This window comes from Notechis scutatus, chromosome 9, assembly GCF_049901735.1.
Source record: "Notechis scutatus isolate UNSWTSFEM ecotype Mainland chromosome 9, rNotScu1.2, whole genome shotgun sequence".
Lineage (NCBI taxonomy): Eukaryota > Metazoa > Chordata > Lepidosauria > Squamata > Elapidae > Notechis > Notechis scutatus.
In genome coordinates, this window is record NC_142017.1 from 2,848,253 (window position 1) to 2,873,714 (window position 25,462).

General features: G+C 44.5%; 2 protein-coding genes and 1 long non-coding RNA gene across 3 annotated transcripts in view; 2 read left to right on the forward strand and 1 right to left on the reverse strand.

Moving 5' to 3' along the window:
- Nucleotides 1–25,462, forward strand: part of LOC148129798 (uncharacterized) — a 293,893-nt gene that overhangs the window by 239,241 nt on the left and 29,190 nt on the right. The window lies entirely within an intron of this gene.
- On the reverse strand, nt 3,690–8,463 carry KLHL36 (kelch like family member 36). The gene is given in 3 exon segments (XM_026684046.2): nt 3,690–3,851; nt 5,191–6,243; nt 7,696–8,463. Coding segments are annotated over 3 exon segments (1,374 nt in total). The 5' UTR covers nt 7,855–8,463.
- COTL1 (coactosin like F-actin binding protein 1) lies at nt 14,695–24,652 on the forward strand. Its single transcript, XM_026684045.2, has 4 exons — nt 14,695–15,330; nt 16,493–16,575; nt 18,941–19,098; nt 22,752–24,652. The coding sequence occupies exons 1-4, from the start codon at nt 15,254–15,256 to the stop codon at nt 22,860–22,862; spliced, it is 429 nt and encodes a 142-aa protein (XP_026539830.1). The 5' UTR covers nt 14,695–15,253; the 3' UTR covers nt 22,863–24,652.

The following is a 25,462-nucleotide window of genomic DNA, read 5'->3' on the forward strand; positions in this document are numbered from 1 at the left end:
GTGCTTGCCCCGGAGTGGAGAGAGGTGTGGCTCCTTGCACATGCGCGACTGGGACATTGGCAGTGCGCAGGCGCCGGGCTTTACCCAGAGCACGTGTTGGATGGAGCGATCTTCACCACCAGGGAAAGGGGTGTTGTCGGAATTGGCCACCTGAATGGAGAGGCTGGCTAGTTTTTCTTTCTTTCTTTCTTTTTTTTTGCTAAAACCAATTTTGTAGCTAAGGGTTAAAATGAGGAGTGGTCGCTGGTGCCAAGTATGGTTGTTTTTCTGCAGACATTACCCAACTAGGTTACATCATCAGTGCAACTAAGGAGTGACCTTTGCTTTGGAATTATTTAAATTATCATACAACATGGCATTACTTTCCTGCAATGTTTTATCTTTAGCCAGCTTTTCTCTCTATGGCAGGGGAAAATGATATTGCAATCCCATTTTGGACAGCTGAAGAAAACAGGTACACTGGATGTGATCCAGCTGGACATTTCATATGATGCCTGGACAATATTACTCACTTTTACAAAATTACACTTCACTCCCTCCTTTTCAGAACCCTGGTGATGGAAAGCAGCATCCCTGGCCAATTGAGGTGGAACAAAGCCAGCTCTTCTTTGGAAATAGTTTGTTTGAAATTCAAATTCGGGATTAAACACACGAAAAGATCTGGAGGAAAGGAGATTAGATCATTCCAAGCTAATATTTATCGAGCAATTCTTGTAAAAATGATCAGCTCCGTTTACGGGAAAGAATAATACTTCTATACAAATGAGTTCTCAAAGGTTGTTGTTTCCCCAATGTTTTTACTTCTACAGACTACATTGACAAGTTCCTTCAGTTTTTTTAGGCAATATTTTCAAAAGTGGCCTTTATCTTCCTTTGGCTGAAAGAGAAGGACTGGCCAAAGTCACCCAACTGGCTTTGTGTCAAAGGCAAAACAGAGATTCACGTTTCTCTGTCCCTTCTTCAGCTCCTTCAAGTAAAACCACTTCCAAGTGCCCAGCTAAATATTAGCAAAACAGGGTCTTCTATTAATAAAGTCTTCCTCAAATTAACGAGAAATGCATTTTGCCTGGAACAGAGGGCTAATCTTACATCCAATCATTTAAACGACATCCAAGTGTTGATATGATCTTCAGGCCAAAGCACAACATGCCTGTCATTAGGGTAAATAAACCAGATATTTCAGGGACCTCTTAACTGAAAGCAAGATATTTCAATGAAGTACTCCAGACCAGGAAGATTTAACCAAGAAATTAACAATACATAAAACAAAACCATTTTGAGTATGCAGATAAACCCGGTAGATGGTTAGCTTATAAGTTAAAGAAAACCAAAAAAGAACCATATACCAATTGAAAGATAATAATGGAACAGTAGAGACGGATCTGGAAAAAAAGAAAATAATCGTAAGAAATTACTTTGAGAACTTATATAATCAAGACATAGTAGATTTAAACAAAATAGAAGAATATCTGAAGGAAAGAATGTTACATCTGTTACTGGTAGATAAGAAGGAGATATTAAATAAGGAAATATCTCTTAAGTGAGTTGAAGGATGCGATTAAAAGACAAAAAAGCAACAAAACCCCAGGCCCAGGTGGTCTCCCAGGTGAATTATATGAAGATATAGGACGGGTGGGCAAACTACGGCCCGCGGGCCACATCCGGCCCGTTGGTCTTTTTAATCGCCCGCCGAAGATTGGTACAGAATTAAGGTTTGATGTGAATGATTGAATGATTGCATTCATTTGATTTTGACTTGTAATGACAGGCATTTCGACACCAGGTGGTGGCCCGTCTGTCAAATTTTAAAAGTCAATGAGGCCCCCGAGCCAAAAAGTTTGCCCACCCCTGATATAGGAGAACCATTAGAAAACTTGTTACTAGAGATTTGCAATGAGGTATTACTAGAGGCAAAAATTTCGGAATCATGGAAGGAGGCCTATATTAATTCCTAAAGAGGGTGTAGATGCCAATCATATAAAAAACTTTTTATAACAAGAAACACTTGGATAGAATTAGACTGAATAAAGAAATTAAAGAACAAAGATTAAAAGAGAAGAATATAAATTACAAGCATTTGTGGATGATATGGTATTTATTATAGAAGATCCAATAAATTGAGGACCAATATTATTAAGGGAAATAGATAAATTCAGTAAATTAGTAGGGTTGAAAATTAACAAAGAAAAGACTATTTTGCAAACTTCACAGCCAGCTTCTGATAAAAGTCAATAGGGGAAGCTGGATTCGCTCAACCACCATGCAATTCACTTAACGACAGTGGTGTTTTGCTCAACCACCACGGAAAGAAAGGACATAAGATCAGGTGCAACTCCGCTTAAGAACCGCCTCATTTAGCAATGGAAGTTCCAGTTCCGATTCTGGCTGTAAGTAAAACAAGGAGACTTTTAAGTGGCCCTTCCTAGCAGGAGGGGAGAGGATGTTTTCAAAAACCCGTTTGAGATTTAATTATTTACTCTGTGGTGTTAACAGAGCATGCCCGGCTGCGTGGAGTTCCTCAGATCCATGACTGAAATCCAAAAGAGCGTAGAGATAACAAGCAGAGCTAAGAGTCGAAACTCACCCATGCAAATAGACAAGAATAAAGGTTGGCTGTCATTTAAAAACCGAGCATAGGGTTTATTTATTTTCGGGATGTTTTTGCTCTTTGGTAACTTGTGTTCATTTTGTATACTTTTAGAACTGTAAAGCACCCAGAGTCCCTTGTTAGAAACTCAATAAATAAACGCAAATAAGGACTCTAGTTCAGCTAAGAATCTGATTTTACTTAACATATTGCCAAGTGCAATGGTTTTCCTCTCTCACTGCAAGACTTATTTTTATTTATTTATATCCCACCTTTAATATTTTTACAAATAACTCAAGGCCTTCAATATTTTCACAAATATTTTTACAAATAACTCAAAGCACCAAATATATCTAACACCCTTTCCCCTCCTATTTTCAACAACAACCCACCTGTGTGGTGGGTTGAGCTGAGAGAGAGAGGGTTGCCCTAAGGTCAGCCAGCCAGCTTTTATGGCTATGATGGGACTTGGAATTTTTGAATTTTGCTTTACAATAGATCTCTGATCTGAGAACAAAGAAAGATCCTTCCCTTATTCAATGTGCAAATCCATGCAATCCGAATTATGTGACCCACATGGAATTATTTTGGACCCCTTGGGTGCAAACTTCGGTTGCCCAAGTGCCTTTGGTGATATATCGGTTGTGATATAAATTTAAGCAACTGGTAATCTTAAAAACTGAAGGCAACGCCTAATTTCAAGACTGTTTTGCAAGAAAATACCTGTGGGTTGCTTCAGCTTAGTGCCTCAGGGAGAGAGGGAGGGAGGGTTGAGATAGAGAATTAAAAACTTTAGAGCAGAAAGGGGGAGGGGATGTGTGTGTAGTAGGAAACAGCTGAGGATTCTAATGCTACCAATTTCCTTGATCCAGAGCCCTCCTTAATCTGGTGCTTTCCAGATGAGTCACAACTATAATTGCCTGAATTAACAGAGTAACAGAGTTGGAAGGGACCTTGGAGGTCTTCTAGTCCAACTCCCTACTCAAGTAGAGGCACTATGCCATGCCGGATAAGTGGCTGACTCTTTCCAGAAGGTCTACCACTTTTTTTATGATACGGTGACCAAAATTGGATGCTGTATTCTATCATCATCTGCTCCATTTCACCTGGGCAAGCTGGCAACATAGGACCAGGTGTTCTTCTCAGGGCTCTATGTCTCCACCGATGACAGTGTTCTGTTTTCATTTCTGCCACCCACAGCTACCAGCATATCTCTGATGGCACTGAGATAAAAGTCTGCGCGCTGTTGCCTCATTGAGGTGAGCTGAGAACGGGAGAGAAAAGCCAAAAAATGTGCCAAGGGTCATCCATCACAGAAAGCAACCATTAAAAACAGTATACCATATTTTTGGGAGTATAAGATGCTCCGAAGTATAAGATGCACCTAGCTTTGGGGGAGGAAAACAAGGGGGTGGAAGTCTGCCTCCCAGTAACTTGCCTTTTTGCAGCAGATAGCAAATAGCATGTTTCAGCTTCAGCGCAGCCTGATTAGCACAAGCAACCGATTGCCAGATGGATCGACCTCCCGACAATCAGCTGTTTCTGGCTGCAGGGATTGCCGTAGCCTATTGCCTCCGCGCACCCATCTTCGGCCTCCGCGTGCCACATTTTTTGCTTCCGCACACCCCGTTTTCCGCCCGTTCCGATCCCCGTCGCCCAGAACAGGGCGAAAATGGGATGCATGGAAGCCAAAAACAGGATGCGGAGGGCAAAAATGGGGCACGCAAAGGCAGCAATAGGCTATGGCAATCCCTGCAGCCTGAAACAGCTGATAGTCGGGAGGATGATCCTTGTGCTAGTCAGGTTGTGCTGAAGTTGAAACAAGCTGTTTGCTGCAAGGAGGCGAATTGCTGGGAGGCAGGGGAGTGCATCTTATACTGTGAAAAATACGGTATATATACACATCATTTGCTTGGGCCCTGATAGGTTGCTACAACCAGGTGCTTGTGCTTTGTTTTTTTCAAAGATGGCCTTTTGAGAAAGACTTTTTCCCCAGATCCACAGAAACCAGGAACGCAGTGAAACCAACCCATATATTTATCACTCCTCTTTGGAAGCATTAAAGTCTCTCCTTGACTTGGGTTTTCCCAGGATTCCAAGAGTGGTAGGCCAGAGCCTGCTGGGAGCCCAACCTCCCAGTTAAGAAAACACCGGTTTTTATTTGGGGTGGCAGAAATCTTGTCCATTCATTTACTGACTGTCTAAAGTTCCAGCGGCATCAGAAAAGTAACTTACGACTGGTTTCCACATTTAATGACCGTTGCAGCGTCCCCATGGTCACATGATCAGAATTCAAACACTTGGCAACCGATTCGTATTTATGACGGTTGCAGCATCCTTGGGTCACGTGATCTCCTTTGGGCAACCCTCTGACAAAGCAAAGTCAATGGAGAAGCCAGATTCACTTGCCAACCATATCACTAACTTAACAACTGGAGCAATTCACTTAACAACTGTGGTGAGAAAGGAAGTAATTGGGGCTAAACTTAAACTTTCTTAGCCATGGAAATTTTGGGCTCCGTTGCGGTCATAAGTCGAGAACTTTCGGCGTCTCCAAACACAGAGAAAGAAAGAAAAAATATCTACCAGAGCTTGAGCCTCACCTTTATCCACTCTTTACACCGAGGATCATACCTATAGAGAAGGCTGGAGGCTTTACCATTGTTGCAGGAAAAGCTGCCACCAGAAAGGAAGATAAACCCTCCAAGAACTGCAACGCTGTGGTTGCTCCGTCTGGTGGGCAGCAGCGTCTCCTCCTCCCACCGTCCCATTTTGGGATCCAGGAAGCAGATATCGTTGCTCAGCTCCAAGCCATGCTCCCCTCCGACAAAAAGAAGCTTCTCTTCCTGGCTCCGGAGAGCCGTCCTCTTGTTCTGAAGGACAGGCTGAGCAGCCACCTGGCTGCAGTAGTGGATCGCCTCTTCGACAATGTCTTCGCAGCGGGTTTCTTTGGGAAATATCCAGGGGATGGCCAGCTTGACCCAGTGCAGGAAGCGGTTAGGGATCAGAGGGAAATGGATGTTCTCCAAGACTCGGTAGGCCTCCTTTCCCCACTCTCGGTGGTGCACCAGCCACCGCAAAGCCGCACTCAGCAAGTTGATTTCACATTCCTCTTGCATGCCTGCACTGCCCAGGTAATGGCAGAGTTTCTCGACAGTGATGTTTTGCAGGAAGTCCGACATGGGTGAGACGGTATTGAAGTTCTTCATGATGAATGCGTCAATGAAGGAGTCCAGGTGCTTGAGGTTGAAGATGGAAGCCAGTTCCTGGAGGTACAAGTCGTTCTCTTTGTCAACCTCGTTTTCCAAGTACTCTCAACAGAAATCCACCACCTTCCAGATTTGCAGCAGGTGGGCAGTTTCCAAGATAGTATCAACATTTCCGCTGTCGAGGAACAGGTCGCCGCCGTAGAGGAAGTCCAGGATGGCTTTGAAGCCAAGGCAAGTGACGCCAAAGAGCTCCACTTCTTTCTGATAAGCTTCTTGCATGCCGATCGTGAACATGGTGTGGAAATAGTCACTGCAGGCGGCTAGAACGTTCCGGAGAGCGGGGACCTTTTCCTCCTCCAGCACTAAAACCACATCGCAGAAGAGGTTGCAACCTCTCTGTTCATTTAGTCTCTGAAGAACGAGGCTGGGGTGGTCACATTTGTACACCTGAAGGGAGGTTAAACTGGATCAGAAAATACAACCTGCAAATTAGGGGTGAGTTCATACACCAGCTCATAAGTTTGCATCGTAGGTCAAAAGAGAGAATCAAGGTATTCTCCAAAGCCCCTGAAGGCAGGACAAGGAGCAACGGATGGACACTAATTAAGGAGAGAAGCAACCTAGAATTAAAGAGGAATTTCTTGATAGTGAGAACAATTAACCGATGCTTGCCTCCAGAAATTTTGAATGCTTCAACAGAGGAGGTTTTTTAAGAAGAAATTGCACAATCAAAATTGTTGATGTTTCCTGCTTGAGCAGAGGATTGGATATTTACACTAGCGCAGGGGTCCCCAACCGCCGGTCCGCGGACCGGTACCGGGCCGTGGAGCAAGCCTTACCGGGCTGCTGGTTGCTGGCGCCGCCATCTTTTTGGTAAAAAAGCAATTTTTAAAAAAAAGATGGCGGCGCCAGCGTTGGTGAGCTTTTCGGGTAGAAAGCCATTTCTACCCGAAAAAGCTCACCAAGCGCTAGCGCCTCATTTTTGACGAAAAATCACTCGGTGACATCACCGGAAGTGATTTTCGTCAAAAAGATGGCGGCGCCCAGCTGACGCCGGAACCGACGCATGGCGCCCAGCTGACGCCGGAACCGGGCCGCGGCGTCGAAAAGGTTGGGGATCCCTGCACTAGCGTAAAAGTAAAGAACTAGAATCGATTATTGTGTAAAAGTCCAGAAATCCTCTATCATTGTGCGTATGTCTGTGTGTATGTATATGTATACTTTTAAAAACTTTTTAAAATATATATTCTTTTTACTTTTTTAGAAACTTACACAATAATATGTACTAGCTTTTTACTTTTACACTACACACACACACACAAAACACACACACACAGAGACAGACACCCCAGAGGTGGTATTCAGCAGGTTCTGACCAGTTTTGGAGAACCAGGAGCGGAAATTTTGAGTAGTTCGGAGAGCCAGCAAATCCCACCTCTGATTGGCCCCACCAACCCCATTGATTCTTTCCCTCCCATTGAGTCCCAGCTGATCGGCTGGGTCTTCTTTGGTTACCCTGAAACAGGAGAATGGAGCTGGAAAGCAGGTTAGTGGGGTGGGGAGGGACGGAGATTTTGCAGTATCCTTCCCCAGCCATGCCCACAGAACCGGTAGTAAAAAAAAATTGAAACCTACCACTGATACACACATACATACAAACACACAAACACACCTTTTTTTTTACTTTTTAAAAATCGTACACAATCATATATACTAGCTGCAAAAACCAGAGGAATGCATTGTCACCCAGGGCAAAGTGGCAAAGCAAGGGCCAGGAAGGGGCAGAAGGAGAGGCTGACTAAGGGTCTAAAAACCCTTCAATGCCACCTGGATGCTCTCAAAACACGCTGCGATTGGAACCCCCGAGAAAAGGTGGAAAGGAAATAAAAGTAACCAGACCTTTGAAGATTGGCTGATCTTGGGTGGGCAAGAAAATCTGACTTGCCTGGGGCTCTCCATCAAGGCAGCGTCTTGCAATTCTGGGGAGGGTTGAAAAAGCAAAATCAGAATGGGAAACGGCCTCAGTCTCGAAGAAACACCCCCCACACACACACACATTCTTTGCTAAAAGAAACAAGCAGTTTTGGACATTGGCCCAGTGGGCATGAACCAGCGGAGCTTCCTGGCTTTACTTCTGAGTAGATCTACAGAGAATTCATCTTTTGAACAGAGGGGAGAATACCCAACCAGGGGATTGATGCTCTCTGTAGAAGGGTATTTTAAACCTAAACTCAAAGGGTAAGAAATTTGGTTGCTGGTAGGCAGAGAGAAGGGAAAAAAAATGCAAAAAAAAAAGCAGTTTTTTAAAAAAATTAAAGTGTTTCTTGGACGCTGGAGGGAAATGAAGCAACGCCGAGGAATGGCGACTTGCTAAGAGCACATGATTTAAGCATGCTTTGCTAAACAAACTACTGCAGATGATACAACAGTGATTTGTCTCATTTGAGATGACGAATCCGCATACAGACGGGAGGTTGTACAACTTGCCTCGTGGTGTAACCAGAACAATCTGGAACTGAGCACATTCAAAACCGTAGAAATGGTGGTAAACTTTAGGAGGAACCCTCCCATAGTACCATCTCTTACAATACTAGATAACACCTTATCAACAGGTCAATGCACCAAAGACAAAATTCCTTGTGTGTCCAATCACACTTGGCCAATAAAGAATTCTATTCTTTTCTTGGCAAGATTTCTGCCTGGTATGCCATTGCCTTCTTCCTAGGGCCAAGAGAGAGTGACTGGCCCTAGATCACCCAGCAGGCTTATGTGCCAAAGGCAGAACTAGAACTCCTAATCTCCCACTTTCTAGCCCTGGTGTCTTTTATTCTAGCACTGCACAAAACAGACCTCTCTCGCCACAAACCATGGTTTGCGGCAAGCAAACCATCGTTTGGTCTGGGCGGGGCTTACGGGATCCAAGGCTGGGGGGGTCTGGAGCTCAGCCTCTGCTTCCTGGGTGCTGACCCCTCCCTGGTAAAAGCCCCCCTCTCCCCAGAAAGCCCGAGCTGAGGCCAGCCAGGAGGAACCTGCAGCGAAGAAGAGCCGCCCGGCAATGAGGACCGCGGGAGTTTCCCATCATGCCTCAGCGCCAGCATCCTTGGACTTCGCCGCCAGCTGGAGATGCTACTGTGGCTGCTTCTTTCCCTGTGGGCTAGCCTGGTTCCCCTCCGCTCCTCCGGCAGCCAGGGCTCTCAACCAGGAAACTGGAAGGCCGGAATGACCAATGAGAGCAAAAAAAGGGGCCTGGCTGGCTAGCAAGGGGTTGGGTGGGACTTGTCCGGGCTCCGCTGCAGTGCAAAGGAAAAGCGAGGGTTTGTTTGTTTTTTGCAAAGGTTTGAGCGGCAGGGGCTTAGGGGCTTCCCGTGGGCCCCCTCCTCGCTGCCAGCATTCCTCTCAGGAGGCTGGAAAGGGGAAGAAGTCCCGCTCCAAGGACCGCCTCTGCTTTCCCTGACCAAGAGGAGGGGGGGAAACTGGAGGGAAAACTCTCTTTGGGGGTCTCGGGAAGTTTCCCACGGTCCTCGGAGGTTGTGGACTACAAGAGCAGGTTTAAAAAGAAGGGAGGGGGGGACTCCTGTTGGACTTCAGCAATAGAGTGGTCAATGTCTGGAATACTCTACCCGACTCTGTAGTTTCTTCCCCAAACCCCAAAAAGAGTTCTCCACTCTTCTACTCGTTGTAGAATACCTTATGCCACCAGACTTGAAATTCTAGAACTAGAAAACCTTGAATTACGCCGTCTTTGGTCTGACTTAAGCATGGTATATAAAATCATACATTGCAATGTCCTACCTGTCAATGAATACTTCAGCTTCAACCATAACAACACAAGAGCACACAATAGATACAAACTCAAAGTAAACCGCACCAAACTTGATTGCAGGAAATACGACTTCAGCAATAGAGTGGTCAATGTCTGGAATACTCTACCCGACTCTGTAGTTTCTTCCCCAAACCCCAAAAACTTTAACCTTAGACTGTCTACTATTGACCTCACCCCTTTCCTAAGAGGTCTGTAGGGGGCGTGCATAAGCGCACCAACGTGCCTACCGTCCCTGTCCTATTGTTTTTCTTATTCTTTTATTTTTCTTATATGTACCCATTTCATGTATTCACAACTATGTATACACTTATACTTATTATCTTGGAAACAATTGGCAAATCAAATAAATAAAAAATAAAAAAAATAAAAAAATAAAAATAAATAAATAAAGTTGTGATTCATTCCTCTCGTAGGACAAGAAAAGAAATTTTAAAATATTAAAGGGGCAGGAAAATTCTCCCCAAAGATAGGAGAAGTGAAAACTCAAGCAGGGATTCAGCCCCCCTTGTCAATAGGGCCATTAAAATAGCTGAAGCCGGCCTGTTCTCCGCAGCAAAGGAAGGATAAAAATTACACGCATGGGATACAGGGAAAAAGCCTACAAATTAGCTAAGATCCTTTCCCATAGAAACAAAATAGATGGCAAACTATAGAACTTGTGAAAAACAGCACAAGCAAAAACACCCAAAGGAAAAGAAATCAAGAACCTCAGACACGTGAGAAAAGGAGATACCCACCAAAACCCAGTAACAAAAAAAAGCATGGGAGGAAGAAAAAGATTTAAACCATGATCGCAAACCAAAAGGCATAACAGAAAGCTCGGGATATTGCAACAAAAGGCAAACTGATTAATTATCTACAAAAGGCCAGGAAAAAAAAACAGATTGGACTATAAAACAATGACTTATTTGCCTTCTACCCAGATCCCAGGACAGAAAATCCCAATCTCAAAGAGATAGGATTTAAATGCCATTTTAAAAAAAACCCATCACACACATACTAATCAAAAGACATTAAAGGATCCGCGTACAAATCAAAAAGGGACCTGAAGGGTATAAAAAGTAAGTTACCAAGAAGCAGACTAGTCTCATATGATCTCTTTTTACCTGCCTTCCTATTAATAAACTGATTCTGGCTTCCAATGAAGCTGACCTCCAATCATTTTGCAGTAAATCTCCCAGCCGGGAAATTTGAATTCACAAAGGGAAAAAGCTGTCTTTTCCTTAAAGCAAAAGGCTTCTTTTTTCCTTATAACACTCCTGTGACTTCTATTTTCTTGCTGGGTGACTTCTATTTTCTTGCTGGAAAACTGTATTGTTGCATCAGTTGTTTTTACTTTTTAAAAGATTTTCCTAAACTTTTTGGCCTACCACTTTCTGAATCCTCCAGCCCTAAAACTTGTACAAAATTTAAAGACAGAAATACCGTACTTTCCAAATTCCAGACAGAGACAGGCTCTGTTTCCCGATCTTTGCTTGCGAATAACCCAAGTAATCAACCTTGATTCTTATGAGGGTTTCTGTCCTCCAGCCTCCATTTGCTTTTGTTACTTTTAACACACCCCAAAACATATTTTTTTTCCAGGCCAGCAGAGGGAGATCACTGCACCTGAAATAGATCTGACAGAAATAAAATTCAATTTCCACATTCAAAGAATAACTGCCCCACGGGGAGTATCTAATTCAAGCGGTAACTGAAGCCTGCCCTAGTTTTTAGATGGAAGCCTGCAAGGATGAGTGTCCGGGAAGAAGAAAAGAAAGAAAGAAAGAAAAAATCTGAATGAATTGTATGCCCAGGTGTTTCTTCTTTCACTGAAAGGCTGACTTCTCATTGTCAGACACCCAATCTCGCAGGACTTCCAAAATTTGGTGGTTTTTGAATCTTATTTATTTATTTTCAGTTCTCATTTGCAGTGTTGTCTAAGCGATCACTTGGAAGCGCACAAGGAAAGCTGTTGAAAGACTCTGGGTTCCCAGAGCATACTAAGGTGTATCACGCTCCTTGATTTTATCTTTCATCAAACCCAACTGTTTTGTCAAAACCCTCAGGTGCTTTTTTTTCAAGAGGCAACTGGACTTTCTGGTTTTTCGTTGAAGGCATTTTGTTTCTCATCCAAGAAGCTGCTTCAACTGGAGCTGAAGAAGCTTCTTGGATGAGAAGCGAAAGGTCTTCAAAGTGTTGGAAGAAATATCCTTCTGGGTTCAGTTCCAAGTGGGGAAAAAGACACTGGAAACATGGAGGCTGTTTGGAAAGATGGTTTAATGGTGGACAGGATCCCATGCCTTGGAGCTACAGAGTGAAAAGGACGATCACATACTTCAAGAAGTTGGGTGAAGGAGAAGAAGGAGCAAGATGCTGGAAGTTTTATACCCTCTGTTGGGCCCCACCTTAGTGTTTCCTGTTCCTGTGCAAGAAATGTATCCCATTGGCTGTCAGACTCCCAGGGGTGGGAGGGTCTTAGCTAACTTTGTAGGCTTTGTCTGGACCACATGGCTTCACCTGAGTGCTGGCTGATGCAATCTTTCCAGGTGAGATGGGTAGAGGCCTTTGTTATGTAGAATACTCTGGCCCAGGCCTTATTAATGGCCCACCCATTAACAAAGGTGAGGGTGAGCTTCTGCTTCTGAGTTTCCACTTTTCAGGGGAAATATTCTGCCTTTTAAATATTTCCTAGGATATTTCATTTTTCTAGGAGAGGGGTGGGTGGTAACTTCCTACAAAAGAAAAACAAAGAAAGTCCAGACCATTGAAAAAAGCACCTTTGGGACAACCATGGCCTGGATGACAGAGAATTTCCATAAACATTTGTCAAACAAAACATTTGTTTGCAGGAATGGACACTTTAGAATAGATAGAATTCTTTATTGGCCAAGTGTGATTGGACACACAAGGAATTTATCTTGGTGTAAATACTCTCAGTGTCCATAAAAGAAAAGATACATTCGTCAAGAGTCAAGAATCATCAGGTGCAACACTTAATGATAGTCAGAGGGTACAAGAAGCAATCAAATCATACTAGGAAACAGTCAATATAAATCGTAAGGATAAAAGCGACGAAGTTACAGTCATACAGTCACAGGTGGGAGGGGATGGATGATAGGAGTGATGAGAAGTTTATATATATATATGTAAATTTGTATTCTTTATATTTGTCATTTGGTGATATAAGATAAGCAGGTGTGTTGGGATGTATGCATCACATTCATTGTTTTTAAATGTTTTTTCATTTTTGTTTGATTAATAAAATTTATTTAAAATAATCAGTAATAGTTTCCATAATAAAGATAATAAGTATGGTGGCAGCCCCGAAAGTTAGACCCATGTCACAGAAACAGCAGAAGTACTAATCTTAATTTGTAGGTGCTCAAATTAGACATTTTAATGCGTTTTTAAAAACCCCTTTAAATTGCTTTTAACTGCTTTTATATGTAGAAGCAATATATCCAGGGGACTTAGGGCCTCCTCTCCTCAGTGGAAGGGAAAAAATCCGGGGCCAGGCAAATGATTTAACAGTAATTGTTAAGGAGTCGAGTCTTACTGCTTAATAATTTAAAAAAACAAACAAACACAGATTCAGGCTTTAATTCAAAGTCAATCCGGTTTGTAACAAAGGGGAATTCGAGCTACACAGGGGAAAAAAAAACAAAAAAAACACTTTCTCTGAAGATTTCCGGGTCTCTCTGCTGCCACCTAGTGGCCGCCCAGAGTTTCAAGCGCAGATCCCGCTGCCCTAATCCGGTTGCTAAGCTCCTTCCCTTCCCACCTAAAGCCCTCTCCTCTCGGCTCGGGTTGCAAACGGGATGGGGGGCGGTTGCTATGGCAACCCAAAGGGAAGGTAGGCAGGCAGGCAGGCTGGCAATCCATTCCCTCCTTTCCTCCGCCCCTTCCCTCAACAAAACCATTCCTCCACTTCATCTTGTGTAGGTAGCTCTCTAGCTGGTTTTCACCCACCCACGGTTACCCACTCACCGGGACTCACAGACACTCCACACACACACACCCCACCCACACACATAGAGAAAGAGAGAGAGAGAGAAAGAGAGAGAAAGAAAGAAAGAGAGAAAGAGAAAGAAAGAGAGAAAGAGAAAGAGAGAGGGAAAGAGAGAGAGGAAAGAGAGAGAGAAAGAAAGAGAGAAAGAGAGAAAAAAGAGAAAGAGAGAAAGAAAGAGAAAGAGAAAGAAAGAGAAAGAGAAAGAAAGAGAAAGAGAGAGAGAGAGAGAGAAAGAAAGAGAAAGAGAGAAAGAAAGAAAGAGAGAGAAAGAGAAAGAAAGAGAGAAAGAGGGAGAGAAAAGAGAGAGAGAAAGAGAAAGAAAGAGAGAGAGAGAGAAAAGAGAGAAAGGAAGAAAGAAAGAGAAAGAGAAAGAGAGAGAAAGAGAAAAAGAAAGAGAAAGAGAGAGAGAAAAGAGAGAGAAAGACAGAAAGAAAAAGAGCGAGAGAGAAAAAAGAGAGAAAGAGAAAGAGAAAGGAAGGAGAGAAAGAGAAAGAGAGAGAGAGAGAAAGAGAGAAAAGAGAAAGAGAGAGAGAAAGAGAGAAAAGAGAGAGAAAGAAAGAGAAAGGGAGAGAGAGAGAAAGCGAGAAAGAGAAAGAAAGAGAGACAGAAAAGAGAAAGAGAGAGGAAAGAGAGAGAGGAAAGAGAGAGAGAAAGAGAGAGAGAGAAAGAGAGAAAGAGAAAGAAAGAGAAAGGGAGAAAGAAAGAGAGAAAGAGAAAGAGAGAAAGCGAGAGAAAGAGAAAGAAAGAGAGAAAGAGAGAAAGAGTAAAAAGAGAGAGAAAGAGAGAAAGAAAGAAAGAATGAGAGAGAGAAAGAGAGAGAAAAAAGAGATGGAAAGGAAGGAAGAAAGAGAGAGAAACAGAGAAAGAGAGAGGCAGAAAGAGAGAAAGAGAGAGAAAAGAAGAGAAGAAAATAAAGAGAGAGAGAGAGAGAGAAAGAGAAGAGAAAGAGAGAGAGAGAAGAGAAAGAGAGAGAGAGAGAAGAGAAAGAAAGAAAGAGAGAGAAAGAAAGAGAGAGAGAGAAAGAGAAAGAAAGAAAGAGAGAGAAAGAAAGAGAGAGAGAGAGAGAGAGACCCATACAAATTCCAGAGGAAGAACAGAAGTGAATGAATTGCATTCTCGGCCGCACCGCCCTCTCTCCTTTTTGCAGAAGAAGAAGAAGAAGGGAAGGCGAAGGAAGAAGCGCGAGGGGGCCGGGTTGGAAGACCTTCCCTGGGCTGGAAGGAAGAAGGGGGGTCAGGAGACCCAGGCGCTGGGAGGGGAGGAGACGGCTCGGCAAGCCCTGCTCTTCCTCCTCCTCCTCCTCCTCCTCCTCCTCGGATCGGGGGCCCATAAAGCCGCTGCAGAGCCGGGGCAGCCGGCAGAGGAAGGGTTAAGCCGGATCTGCTCGGACCGATCCCTTCCCTGCGAGGCTGCGGGACGGACTGCAGCAGGCAGGCAGGCAGGCAGGCAGGCAGAAGGAGTCGGGCGGCCGCGCCTCCCCCGCACAGCGCCAGCTTCTCAGCCTCCGCTCGGTCCTTCGGATGCTTTGCACGCCTGCTCTCTGGTTGAAGGGCACGAGCCGGCGGTCCCTTTCGCTCTCCACTTGGGCCGCCTCTCTGGCAGAGCCGCCTTGCCTGGAATAATTCCCGGAGCGCCTCTTGAGGATGGCCACCAAGATCGACAAAGAAGCCTGCCGAAGGGCCTACAACCTGGTGCGGGATGACAGCACGGGGGTCAACTGGTAAGGAGCCCAGCGGGCGTCGCAGCTCGCCCGGGGCCAGGGGGGTGGTGGTGAGAGGGGGTTGAAGCGAAAGGGGCGGAGGAGAGCGAGCCGGGGGAAGAGGATCTGTCCACGGGGGGACCTTTCAACGGGATTCGCTTTGCTTTTGGGGAGCGGATGGATGGGGTGGGAGTCAAGGATGCCTTGCCTTCTCAGGTTAGCAGAAGGGAGAGGACGATGGGCCTTGGAATCCATGAGGCTTGTCTTCCCAAGTTAGCACAAGGGGGACAAGGGGGAGGAGGATGGGCCTTGGAACTCATAGTGTTTGTCTTCCCAAGCTAGCACAAAGGGGGGAAGAAGGAGGATTGGAGGAGAAGGAGGAGGAGGAGGAGAAGGAGGAGGAGGAGGAGGAGGAGGAGGAGGAGGAGGAGGAGGAGAAAAAATCCATTCGGCCCTGTGGACTCTTGGTCATTCTAAGGGCCAGGTCTTTCCACCTCTTCCAATCTTGCACTGCTTTCTTTAAGTGTCTTTCTAAGCTAGCACAATGGGGGAGGATGATGGGCCTTGGAAGCCATTAGAAGCCACGCCTATCTTCCCATGCTAGCCCAAAAGGGGATGATGGGCCTTGGGCCGTTGTGAGGTCTTCGTGGTGTGTGGGGGGGTAAGATTTCTTCCAGGTTGGCTGAGTTGGCAGCCAGCTCTCCTCTTTTGGTTGGAAGCCCAAACTGTTCCACTTGCAAGGAAGGAACCTCACCTTATGGTGAGAGATTTTGCAAAGGACATTTGGTTATGACATCATCTCCTTTTGGGAGCCCCCAGGCTCCTTCTTCTAAGCTTCTGGGGCAGGCGGGAAGTGGGCCATCTCACTCTGTAAAAACTTGGGTGGGTCTGGCTGGGGAGGTGCAAGACTTCTGCAATCTTAGAGACAAACCATCTGAATAATTCTTCTCCTTTCTCCCTCCCCCTCCTTCTCCTCTTCCTCCTCTTCCTTCTTCTCCTTTTTCTTCTCCTTTCTCTCTCCTCCTCCTCCTCCTCCTTCTTTCTCCCCCTCCTCTCCTCCTCCTCCTCCTCTTTCTCCCCCCTCCTCCTCCTCTTCTTCTTTCTTCTCCTCCTCCTCCTCCTCCTCCTCCTCCATCTTCTTCTTCCCCTTCTCCTCCTTCTCTTCCTTCCCACTTTCCCAAAGGGTGACATTTAAGTACGACGGCTCCACCATCATCCCAGGACACAACGGGGTGGATTACGAAGAATTTATAGGGCAGTGTACAGGTGAGCTCTCTTTTTCTCTCTTCCACCAACCCACATCCCTCGTGTTGCCAAGGGGAAGGGAGGAAAGGCCAAACAGCTCGAAATGTGCTTTTTTTTTGTTTTGTTTTAAACACTCCCCAACACCCGCTTCCTCCCAAAAAGGTTTGAAAAGCCCTGAACTGTAATGATGTCATCCATCTCCCAGGCCTTTTGTTTGGGAGATTCTCAGGGCTCCCTTCAAAGAAAAAAACACAGATGGTTCAGGCGCTGCTTTTATTCCTTTCAACCAGAGGCCCAGATTCTAGCAAGTTGCCCAGGAATTCCTTCTCTTGCTCAACGGCGACCTTTGAAACTGGTTTTAATTCATGCCCAAACGCAGCTTTGTCTCCGACATCGGCAATCTTTTGCAAGCAACGTTAAGAAACGCAGCGCAAAGCCCAGCGTGGTGTTTATTGTGGCTGGAAGAGGACGCATTTCTAGGAGCATCGTCTGCTTTAAGCTGGCAGAAATTCTCTCTCTGCCTCTTAAAGGCCCAGCATGTCTGAACACGGACACCCAGCTAAAGGACTAATGGAGGGCTGCCTACCAACGTTCAAACGTTCTTGGGCGTGGACGGAAAGGCAGATCCAGAAAACCGAGTCTTTACCAGCACAACTTAGCACTCGTCCACCTTCACCCAAGCAAAGGTCTGGGTTGACATGCTTGTGAGGTCACTTCCAAGCAACTGGAAAACCTTGCAACCTGCATATTTATTTACTTAGTTACTTAATTTCTCTTGATTTCTAAGAGTGGCCCATTTTGGCATGAATTCAAGCCAAAAAGGGGAAGAAAAAAAGGAAAACCCAACGCATTAGGACTTTTGAGCCACGTGAATAGGTTGTGTTTATGTGGTTGTGGCCATCCCCTTGACTTATTTTTGAATCCCTTTCTCTGGACACCTCTGAGCCCAAAGTCTACAGCAGGACTTCTCAACCATGTTAAGGTGTGTGGACTTCAACTCCCAGAATTCCCCAGCCAGCCATGAATTAAAGCAAAGAACAAAGAGAAAAAAAGCACCCATTTTTCAGGAGAAATTGTGAAAGGGGCTGTTGGAGAGGTAGATGTCATAAATCCATATGAATGGGTTGTTGTTGGGTTTGGTTTTTTTTTTTTAAAGCATTTCAAAGCCTCCACTCCTTCCTTTCTTTTCTTCTGTCCTGTTTTCTTTTGCTTTCAGCTCACAGAAGTGAGCTTGCAGCAGGAAACATCATGAAATGGTTTCATGTCTTGCTTTTCATCTTCTGTTCCTGCCACCCTGTGTTGTCTCCTCTTTCATGTTTTACTTTTAAAGGGCCAGCCTGGGAAAACAAGGCTATGTACGGGAGGGAGGAAGGGAGGGAGAGAGGAAAGGAGGGAGGAAGAGGAGTCCTCCTTATGGTAATGATTGTGGTTGAGGTTCTCATTGACAAGCCATTCCTGTCTGTCTGCAAATCATATTTTTTCCCCTTTGCTTTTTGCCTTTGCAAAGAAAAAATAAATCAATTTCTTTGGGCTGTGGGACAGATGCTCTTTTAGCTTTTCCTTCTGCTGCTGCCCCTGCTGCTTCCAATTTCCGGTTTGCTTGGAATTCTGATTTAATTTTGCACAAAGGAAAGTTCCTGAGGGTTTTTTTTTGGGGGGGGGGCTCCTCTCTGGCCATCCTAGTTCTTTCTCTGAACACACACCATGTACACGCACACAAATCACGCCTGACACACCTCTCCTTCTAGGTACTTCCTTTTTCAGCTTTCAGATCAAGTCCTTTTGGGTTTGAGGATGTTTTAGAGCAGAATTTCTCAATCATGTTAAGATGAGTGGACTTCAACTCCCAGAATGCTGGCCGGGGAATTCTGGGAGTTGGAGTCCACACATCTTAAGATTATCAAGGTTTAGAAACCCTGCTCTAGAATTTGGGCCAGAGGTGTCCTGAGGAAGGGGTTAAAAGAAGTAAAAAAATGCTGGCCATAACTATATAATCAAAAACCCGTTCCTTTTTTACCTGCATTGTGACTTAGTGGTGTGCAAAGCCCCAGATGTTCACAAGTCTTGAAAAAATAAGTAGCAGCAGCCAAAACCACCGAGCTCAGAGAGCACCTAGAACCCCACAATTCAACCCCGAGCTACAAATATCCTCTTCTGTAAGTAGCAAAATGACAGATACAATATAATCCTCAGCCACCAAATAATTCATAGGAGATCCTGAATCCTACCAATGAAAATGCGTTTTGGATGCAACTAGATGAAAACAGGTGAACAACGATGGGAATTAGGTTATTTCTTTGCCAAGCGGGTGACCAATTTGGTAAGCTGACTTTTGCTTCTCCAGCCCTTCCAGTTCACTCCTTTATTTATATTTATTTCTCTCAAGATGACATTCGGTTGTTTGGCTTCATCCGGTTCACCACTGGAGACACCATGAGCAAACGAGTCAAGTTTGCACTGATCACCTGGATAGGGGAGAACGTCAGTGGCCTTCAGAGAGCTAAAACAGGGACCGATAAGACCCTCGTGAAAGAAGTTGTACAGGTAAGTTGAAGTGTTCTATTCAATATTTCTTGTCCCATCAAGAAGGTAAATATTTGTTTTTTGTGAAGTTGTACAGGAAGATAGAAATAAGTTGTTGCTCTCTGAGCTTGGTTATTTCCTTGCAGACATTCCATTACCCAACTAGGTAATGTCATCCGTGCTAGAAGAGAGTGAAATTTGCAAGAATGAAGAGGAGGAGGAGGAGAAAGAGGGAAAGGAGGAAGAGGAAAGGGAGGAGGAAAACTGTGGAGTTCTTGGTGCTCTCTGAAGTTGGTTGTTTCCTTGCAGACATTCCATTACCCAACTAGGTAACATCATCAGTTAGGAGAGAGTAAAGGAGGAGGAGGAGGACTGTGGAGTTCTTAGTACTCTCTGAGCTTGGTTGTTCCTTTGCAAACATTTCATTACCCAACTAGATAACATCATCAGTGCTAAAATGGAGTGAGGTTTGCTCTCAGCTTATAGCAAACCTCACTCCTTACTGGCACTCATAATGTTATCTAGCTGGGTCATGAAACGTCTGCAAAAAAACAACCCAGCTCAGAGAACACATCAAGGACTCCTCGTTTCAACCCTGAGCTACAAATATTCTCTTTTATTGAGACAGGAGAAAGTGTTAATAGGAGACATTCTTGGTTACACCTGGAGATTTGATTTCTAAGCTCCCCGTTTTAATGCAAATCAAGGCACTTGGTTCTAGCGTCCTCAATTACTTATTATGAGTCCACTAATTGGGAGCCAGAGTCCAAAAACTGGGTAGATGGCAAGTTTCCTAACCTTGGACTTAAATCAGAAGTAACGAGGTCAACATCTTCTAGAAATGTTGGACTTCAACTTCAATTAGCCCAGCCGTTGAAACCTGTTTGCAAGGGGTTGTAGCAGTTGCAATAAAAAGAAATTGACTGAATACATTTGATCTACACCAGTGATTCTGAAGTGCTTTGCATTCTTGTCCTTCCACTGAAATGAGGAAGCCAGCATCTAAAGGAAAATACCCTCCAAGGCATTCAAATGCCTAATTTAGATGTTCTGATGCTTGTGTGACCCGTAAGGTTGAAAGAAGCTCTGAAGGATGCATGGCTAGTAAACTGCAAATAATCTTCAGTTTCTTTGCTCCTCCCAAGAGACGGAATCAAAACGTTTCAAGAGATGTTCGTTGTGGTTCTCCTCCTTGGTCTGTTATGCATATTCCAGCCTTTTGTGTTGTGTTTTTTTTGCCATTGAGGTTGTCAAACCCTCCCAGCTTCCTGGCCCCAAACAAATGGACGTATTTGTTTGTGGGGCTCCAATGCTCTAGAAGGAACACAGAGGGGGTCATTCATCCCCAGGCCATCGCCAAGGTCAACATGGGATGGCAGAGTTGAGTAGGGCAGACTGAAAAGGCCTTGTTTTGTCTCGGGGATAGAATTTTAAGAAGATCCAAAAAACGGTTTCAGCAGGAAAAGACAGAAAGGACACTCTCTTGTGTATTTCAAGAGGCTCCTCAGTTTAAGAAGCGCTCAAAGTCTGTGAACTACGGTACTGACCACACCTGCTGCTTTTCCTGGCTGGAAAAAGAAAGGAAAATTTCCCCAAATGTGGGACCTTCTACCTGTGTGGAATTACAAGGAGTTTTCCAACTTATGAATGGTCATTTAGTGACTGTTCAAAGCTCTGATGGATGTACCTAGAGGTACTTATGACCCAGATTCGCTGTTGTGGGATGCTGCAAACAGCTCTGACGTGCAGTTATGCCACAAAGAAAACTGTAAAATCAGGTCGGTTATGTGACCATTTACCACCGTCATGAGTTATGACCATGATGGGTGGGCTCCATTACAGTCATAACTTGGGGCCTTATCAGCCCAGCTCTTATAATGGACATGGTTGATGCTGTGGAAGTTCAAATTCAACACCTCTGAAGGACCTCTTACATGCTAACATTTTGGGAAATAACTTTTTTCTATGTGTTCTCATGCAGCCTTCTTGATTACCATGTGATTACTGGCTTGGTTAGGTCCATGTAGTAGTTTAGTTTAGTTTAGTTTAGTTTAGTTTAGTTTAGTTTAGTTTAGTTTAGTTTAGTTTATTATCATTGCACCTCGTACAAAGAAATCAAGCACCACCTTCAGTGCACATCATGACCATGAAAATAAACACAAACACACATCCTTCACACTCCACACATTGAACCGAAAACCCTGACACTGTACCAACACTGCACTATACAGCAGAATTCAAAAGAGCTACTGCCCTGGGATAGAAGCTGTTTTTCAGCCTATTCGTCCTTTTTTTTATTATCCTGTACTGTCTACCAGATGATAATAGTTCAGAAAAAGGGGGTGCCCAGGATGAGATGGATCTTTAAGGATGTTTTGAAAGTAGCAGTTTCAGGTGAATATTAGAATGGGGAGAGGCATTATTGGCAGCGAAAAGCTACCCCAAACTCACAAAAGAGTTTCTCTGGAACCATCTGTCATGTTCCCTGGTGGAGACTGACTCTGAGGGAGAGGAGGAACAGCCGACAGGGAGTGGAAGTGGGGCTCCGGAGGTTGTGGAGGAGGCTGGGGAAGGGCAGAGGCCAGCTGGGCAGTCAAGAGGAGGACCCAGGCCAATCCCTTATCCCAGTGGTCCCCAACCACCGGGCCCCGGACCGGTACCGATCCATGGAGCATTTTTTACTGGGCCGCAAAGAAGTGGGCGCTGCCATCTTGTTTCGACGGCTCTTGAGAAAGTGCTTCCGGGTGAGCTTGTCGGCTGTCGGTTGGAAAGCGGCGTTTGGGTGCTGAATCCTCGCGCCTTAGTTTCGTCAGGGGGGGGGGGGCTTCGGACGAAGAGCCATCCCGATGGCGGTGGAGTCTCACGTTAGGAGGAGATTAAGAAAGAGCCCGAAAAGCCCATCGACAAAGGTACCAAGGAGGAGTTGAAGGTGGCGGGGAGAAGCGGGGGACAGCTGGCTGGCCGGTCGCTCGGCTCGCCTTGCCTTGGTCGTGCGTGCTGATGCCGGTACCGGTCCATGGATCATTTTGTGATGCCAGTACCGGGCTGTGGGACAAAAAAGGTTGGGGGCCACTGCCTTATCCATCCTACAGCATGCAGGGAGGAGAGGATAAGGGAGAGGCGTGATCTCTTGATCCTCTTCAAGGGATGCAGGTGTGACAACTGCATAAGAGTTTGGACCTGCGTACTGGCAAACACTGGAAACAAAGCGTGTTTTATTTTGGTCTGAAGTTATCTTGGTTGGCGTCCTTCCAACAGACTGTGCCTTGTTATCTCCTTGAATTTGGTAACTATTTCTCCTGGTCCGTTGTGGAAATTTCATCATTGTAGTTTGTTTGGGTTTTTATTTCACCTCTATCTGCTCATTAAGTTTGGACTGTTTTGCTTTCTTTTGAAGACTATTTCTGAGTATGTTTTATCTCCAGCTGAGTATTATTATTGAACAGTGGGGCCAAATTGGAGGCATTAAAGGACATTTATTTACGTTTTGGATTTTGTTATGTTTGTGTTACACTCTGGGTCATCACACCATCATTTTGGAAAGCTTTCAATTCCTGTTTCAAAAGCGCACAGGCCACCGTCATCCTTCAGCCTCACTCCCTGGGGATGAGGACATCTTATCTATCTGATCCCATCCTTTGCTAAACATATGTTACCTTTTTGTCCCCTTGCAGAATTTCGCCAAAGAGTTTGTGATCAGCGATCACAAGGAACTGGATGAGGATTACATCAAGGGTGAATTGAAGAAAGCTGGAGGGGCGAATTACGATGCTCAAACGGAATAAACCCGGGAGAGGAACAGGCCATGCCTCCTGCAGCCACCCTGAATAGATGTGCCACCGAAGGAGGCGGGAAAGCACAATTTACCTGTGAAAATAAAACTGGAAGATAATTTGAGGCAAGTGTGAGAAGGAAGTTGCTTCATTTAAGGCTTCCCTGAAGCTCATCTCCAGAAATGGACCTTGATTTTGTTTTTTGTTTTTTCATTCCATCCACCACCAGCTCCTTCTCGTGTGTTTTTCTCTCTCTCTCTCCGAGTTCTTCTTTTAACCGCTGTCTTTCTCGTTTTAACCAATATTACATGGGTACCTGGCCTCATAGGAAATTGGCCATAAGTCACGGCGTTGGCTGTAGGGGGCCAGCTGAAGGCTTCTTGAGAGCTTTAGATCTTTCTGTGAACCTTGGTTGATCTAAAAAAGTCTCCCAAGGATGAACCACGGATTCATTCTTGATGGCTGTCTTCCCAAACTGACCAACAAAAAGGGCTTACAACCTGCAGGATGAGTTCCCTGGCCCGTGAATCACAGGCTTTCTTCCCAAAGTTGACTCTGCTGGGTTGGATGAGATTTGCAATCTTCTCCACACCGCAGGAGGGTTTACTTCTAGGTTGGTTTTTTTAAAAAAAAGCACAAAATCGCTGTCTCCCCCCCCCCCCAAATAATTATAGCAAAAGAGCTGTGACCTGAGACACCCCTTCCCCCCACCAGGCCAAATGCATCTCTGTAAAGTTACTACAGGGTTGCGATTGTTATCGGGGTAGAAGAGAGAATGTTAAATACAGGGTGAATGATGAGACGGGTGGTATTTGATTCACTGAAATGAAATCCTATTTAAATCAGGCCAGCCTCTTTGGCTAGGCACCAGCTAGTAGTAGAGGGTGAGCACTGATCTACTATTCAAAACCAGATGTGGGCCTTGATTGAAACAAGTCATGCATTTGTGGGACATAAATTTCCTTTCTCCCACATAAAGCAAACTTATTTACGCAGAGCTCTGTTTCCAGAAGGTTTGGTTCTTCAGTTAGGTGTGTGCCAGATTGTGAGGGGTTTTTTCCCCCCCTACCATTGTGCTTAAAAATAATTTCCTTATGCCCAATGAAACTTTGCCACAAAGAGCTGTGCGGAGTGTTGCAATTTCCAGTTACAATCGTGTGTACGTTTTCCTAGGGGTAAGAAGCGTTGCACACAATGGGATTTCTAAACATGTGTGGGTGGGTGGAAGATCGGAGAGGATTTGGGATGAGTAGTGAATGTGTTTGTTTGCAGCCCCTGCAAATCCACTCATGCTGACATCACTAAAGGTCAAAGAGAAGCTGAAATATTTGGCATGAAACGGCCATCGAGGGAAAAACATAATCTTTTATTTCAGTTTTTTATGGAATATGAAAGAACATAATTTGCCTTAAAGGAACAGCTTGGTTTTGCATCATATTATCTTTCTTTCTTTCTTTCTCTCTGTGTTTCCTTCCTTCCCTTCTCTTTCTTTCTTTCTTTCTTTCTTTCTTTCTTTCTTTCTTTCTTTCTTTCTTTCTTTCTTTCTTTCTTCTTTCTTCTTTTTTTTCTTTCCCTTTCTTTCTTTTTCTTTCCCTTTCTTTCTCTTCTTTCTTTCTTTCCGAAAACATTGCTGTAAAGACCAGTAAATAAGGGAGAAAACTAAATGTCTCCTTTTCTGATTGTACTGTTTTGTACCGTCAATGTTCATATTTTTTTATTTCTGCCTTTGTACCCTGAATGTGTAAGATGATTGCTGGTGAGACTTGTAAAACAATTATATAGCAGACCTGGGTTGCATTCTTGTGACATGTTAATGCTGTTTGCTTTGACTGGAAACAAATGGGAATTGTGTGATCTCCTCTATTCTTTTGTCGGCAGTTAAGAGTATTGGATTGTCAAATCATAGACTGTGTCCACCTTGCATATTTCAACCTGTCTTTTGGTTGGGGCGGGGGGAACCAAGAGATGGTCTGAAGAATGTCAAGTCTAAAAAAAAAAAGAGAGACAACTTATGGGAACTCTCAGCCATCTTCAGGAATTTAGAGGGAAGCTACAGGGAAAATGACCAATAAATATTTTACAACGGAAAGTAGGACTAAAAATGACCAATATGCATTTAGCTACCTAGATGTCATTTAAATGTTAGAAAAACTCCCGTCGTAGTCTACTGCACAAGTTGTGAGTTCTGAAAACCTTTAAGAAGCTAGGCAGCGACTTCTTGATGATTGTCTGATTAACAGAATAACAGAGTTGGAAGGGAACTTGGAGGTCTTGTAGTCCCTGCTCAAGGAGGAGACCTTATATATCATGTCAGACAAGTGACTGTCCAGACCAGGAGTCCCCAAACTTGGCAACTTTAAGACTTGTGGACTTCAACTCCCAGAATTCTGGGAGTTGAAGTCCACAAGTCTTAAAGTTGCCAAGTTTGGGGACCTGATCCAGACTCTTCTTGAAAGCCTCCAGTGATGGAGAATCCACAACTTCTGAAGGCAAGATCAATTGTTCTCACTTTCAAGAAATTTCTCCTTAGTTCTAGGTTGCTTCTCGCCTTGATTAGTTAATCCTCCTGCATATTGGAGAGAATAGTACTAGATGTTCCTTGTGATCCCTTC